Source organism: Arachis ipaensis, chromosome B02 (genome assembly GCF_000816755.2).
Source record: "Arachis ipaensis cultivar K30076 chromosome B02, Araip1.1, whole genome shotgun sequence".
Taxonomy (NCBI): Eukaryota; Viridiplantae; Streptophyta; class Magnoliopsida; order Fabales; family Fabaceae; genus Arachis; species Arachis ipaensis.
In genome coordinates this window covers 86,394,486-86,399,052 of record NC_029786.2, presented here as the reverse complement: position 1 = coordinate 86,399,052, position 4,567 = coordinate 86,394,486, and the positions used below count along the sequence as shown (strand labels likewise).

The window sequence follows — 4,567 nt, the reverse complement described above, 5'->3', positions numbered from 1 at the left end:
ATTCATTTTCTTTACTACTTCTTGTAGGTATTGCATAGCTTATTTAGCATTATACTTTGGTACCTTTCACATATTATAAGAAGCCCCAAACCTTTCATGTGCTTATTCTTTAGGATGGAGAAATTTTATGTGCATCTGAATCTTTGAATAAGCTGCTCCAAAGTGAAAACATGTGTAAATCCCGTCAGAAATGATCAACTCAATGAAGCTATGCTTATCATACTCATATAGGTATAATTGCTCTTAAACAAAAATCCCTCTTTAGTTATCAATCATCGACACTTCAAAAGTTAAACTGAATTTTTTTTTTTAAAGATAAGCTTTTGATAATAATAATAATAAAAAAGTTTAATTATTCTCTTGCTCCCTATAATTTCGTAAAATTTTTAATTAGGTCTCTTTATTTTTTTTTTAATTGAGTTCTTACACCAAATTTTTTTTTTAATTGAATCCTTATATTTTTTTCCTTTTATTTGAATCTCTGCACCAATTTTTTTTAATTGGATCCCTATAAACTTAAGTCAATTACTACTAAAAAAAATCTAATTTAAAAAAAATTTTAATACAAAGATCCAATTAAAAAAATAAAATATAAGAATTTAATTGAAAATTTTGCAAAGAAAAAGTTTAGGAACCAGCAACTTTTGTGTTTTCTGACCAGCACTTAACCATCAAAACAAAAGCGAGTGATCTCTCACCATTAGATGTAATCTCATACCATTAAAAATACTATTGATGGCCAATTAATAGTTACAAAATACCAAAATTACTGACCCCCTAACATTCCTCATATGCAAAACTATAAAAATTAATAGAGTAATCAAACCTAATAAAAAGTCATGGGAATGAATTAGAATTGTATAGACCAAATTGGGTCGAAAATTTGACCACGTAAGATGGCCGTTGCAGCATCCAACATGGCAATGGACTGCTATGTCGTCACTGCAATTGCTGACTCATCCCAAAGGAATCCAAGGACTATCATAGTCCGAAGTTCAATCTAAAATACCACTATAATAAAATTAAAATCTAAAGAACCAAATCGAATAACGAAATGAATCACAGGACCACTATAAGGATTTTCTCCAAAGAATACGTAGAGCAAGGAACAAAATTTTAGATCTTCGAATAAATGGCCGTGGCTTACTTAGTCCACGAAATGTTTTTCGCAAATTCGCAATTGATAAACTTAAAAACAATTTGTAGACCAATTCAAACCTATCTCAGACTAATATTTGACTAATGACTAATCAGAATTCAATGTGTAACCAAGATTTCTTGCATCTGTGTGGCTAAGCTAAAGAGGCTTATTAGATATCCACCTAACGAACATGGCAAAACCTTCGTCCGGCTTGTTCTCTGGAGCTGTATGCCCTGCACCCTGCAATTAAATAAGGTGAAAAAAATAATAATAAATTAGACAGCTTCTCAAATAATAATTAAAAAGTAAGCCTGATATTTAGATAATGTGAAAGTGTAATAACTTGAGTTTGTAATTAAAAAGTAAGCTTGATATTTATACATCAAGAATACAATCGAATCATAATGATAAAATTAATTAAATATCAAATTAAGAAAAAACATAGGAGAATACTAGATGAATGCCACATCAGCATGATACATCATCATTGTTAAATCAGAGACACATGGCAACACACTAGAGTGACATGTGATTTGCTAGAATGGACCACTCAGCAAACACTTTTTGGCAACAAGAAGTGATAAGAGCTTGGCTGCCATGTGGCAACATCTTAAGGATGTATTCACAAGAAACTGGACCCATTAGATTTAGAAAGATCGTCCAAATAATTTAGAATTCAACCAGAATGTCATATTAGAATTCATATATCGTAATACTAACTCAAGAATTAACATCATTTTCAAATACTTAGAAAAAAAATTTTCTATTTATAGGACAAAAATATAATCTAATAATAATAGACCTAGTATCAAACTAAATATATATAAATTCAATGTAAAATATATTTAGATACTATATTAATCTATAATATCCTAAATGTATTCTAAATAAATCATGAGCACTTATAAACTACAAGAGTTTAATTTGTTCTTACTCTTATAGTTGCAAATGTCATTTGATTCGAGTAAGTCCTCGTGTATCTGCATGAAAGAAAAATTTGTCATAAAGATCTGGAGGCATGCTTTCTTAAGTAGCATTTGTTTTCAGATACTGGGATTAACACTAAGGACTAGGACTTAGTATTGTGTTTGGTGACTAGAGACTGAAACTAAAATTTTAATCCTAAAATACAAAAGTTCAGTCCTTTCAATATCTCTATAAAGTGAAGACATAGAGCCTGAAATTTTTTGAGATGGAAACTAAAACTTCAATAACATTTCTTCTAAAAGATATCCTTATTTAACTTTTCAAATTCTAAATCTTTCCTTAATCTCCATATTTATCTAACGCTAAACATAATACTAAGACATAACTCAGTCTACTACATTTTACACCAAATACAATACAATACAAAGACTAATTTAGTCTCTGTTTTTCAATATCAGTCTCCTTTCCAAACGCAACTTTATAGCTAGTGTGCTTGATAAAAGCTATAAAATATTAAATTGAAGAGAAAAAAAAGGTAAACTATGATTGATATATTTTTTTGGTATTTGCTTCCTAATATTATATCTATTTCTTTCATGTTGTATAAAAGTTTCATAGCATACCCTGCAACTTGGTCATTTAAATACCATGGCCTCCAATCATCTACAATGGAGTAATTTAGAGACCTTATCCATCGTTGAGTCGACGAGAAAGGAACTACTGCATCGTGATCCCCACTGTCAAGATAACATCAATGGTGACACAAAATCAGCTATGAAAGAAAACAAAAAGCACAGTTTTCAGACAAATAGGAACCGATTTAGAATGCAGTAATCTTCACCTGTATATCAAGGAAGGGTAGCCTTTTGCACTTAGATTCGCATGAAACGGAACGCTGCTACGGATGTCAAATACATAATCGTCACTATAGCACCGGTTCCATTTCCCTATAGTTCCCTGCAGAACATTGATATACGATTTCAAGGTTAATGAAACAAGTATTGTAAAACAGTAATTAATAAAAAGTGGCGATACAAACATTGAAACAGCAATAACTAATAAAAAGGATTACACTAGTAGAAGATAATTAATTAATGGTGAAAACCCATGTGCAGTTGTCTTCATATAAAGTTAATAATTGAAAACCGTTAGATAATTTGACAAAGTTTGACTAAATTGTCATCTAATGATTTTTAAATATCTAATTGAAAACCTTAATTAATACTTTATTAGAATTTTAAACCAGAAAATAATACAAACCTCGCGAATATGCAGTGCCTTACGGACAGCAGGGTCATTTATCCATTCCGTACCAAGGAAGAAACCATAAATCTACAACAGGTAAAAAAAACAAGGTTCAGATCATATTTTGAAAACACTTTGGCCAAAATGTGTATGAAACTATCAACCATGATAAGTCTATACCAAAATTCAGCCACCAAATCAATCACTTGTATAGAATAAATATTAAAATACAAAACTACATTAAAATAATTAAACTACACACCTATTTATAGTGACTGATTTTTAATGTGCACATAATGTTTTTTATGAAATTATACAAGATATGCAAAAGAAAGTTACTTGGCAGCGCATATCCGGCACTGTGACCGGAGAACTCAAAGGTGCCTTTATCTTCTGAGCCAGAGATCTCCTGGGGTTCCGTCTTGTTCCTTTGATATTCTCATCAACACAATATATCTCCAAAATGTTGTACAACTCAATATTTTCAAGAAGCTGGAAAAGATAAGAAACAATGAAAGTTTTACCCATATGGTGAACAAATTCTGAACAAAAAAGACTAGAAAGAAGTAAATAAATAAAGATCATATAGTAAAATTAAGGGTAGTCATCATCATCACTTGCCTCATGATAGTACTGCAAGTCATTTAGACACAATTTGTTTGTAGAATCCACATTTATAATGTTGCCAAGACAAGTTTTTTTCAAGGACTGTATCCATAGATAACAAACATATTAGAATCACTGGCATTTCATTCTAGTAACCAATTTCATTGAATGCTTGAAGAAAAATATTACTACCCAGTAGAGTTCATCAGAAATAAGCCCCATTCCGTGAACATATGGGATCCGATCATTCTCTTCTAATCCTGATGTTAGTGGGTTTCCTAGTATATATCCCTGTAAAGTTTAAGAACAATTTAGGCTTCATAGTTCATAGTTCAAAGAGCAAAAATGCACTTTCTTAACTCTTGTTAGTAGTGAAAACATAGGCAGAGGAACTGTTTACAAACCTGGAGATTTATCCGGGGTTCGAGACCTCTTTCATTTCCTGTTAGTTAAGGAAATATAATATCAGTTAGTTGTGTTCCTTTGTCGATGCATACAATAACGGTAAGTTTAATTATGACTATGTATGAGTCAAACTTTGTAGAGAAGAAATAGGACCCAAATTTTGCAAAATTTGGGTGGCATGAAGATATTTGTTATTGATTCTAAAACATATGCATCATACACATTGATAATTGGTAATTCATT

At 30.8% G+C, this 4,567-nt stretch overlaps 1 protein-coding gene across 1 annotated transcript in view; it reads right to left on the bottom strand.

The window, feature by feature from the left end:
* LOC107625592 (serine carboxypeptidase-like 11) overlaps positions 925–4,567 on the bottom strand; it is a gene marked incomplete at its 5' end in the record, with an annotated part of 6,012 nt that continues 2,369 nt past the window's right edge. Inside the window, 8 exon segments of the mRNA XM_016328273.2 lie at positions 925–1,381; positions 2,076–2,121; positions 2,692–2,805; positions 2,910–3,025; positions 3,329–3,400; positions 3,653–3,805; positions 3,935–4,021; positions 4,112–4,210. Of these exon segments, the coding sequence (XP_016183759.1) occupies positions 1,298–1,381; positions 2,076–2,121; positions 2,692–2,805; positions 2,910–3,025; positions 3,329–3,400; positions 3,653–3,805; positions 3,935–4,021; positions 4,112–4,210 (771 nt within the window).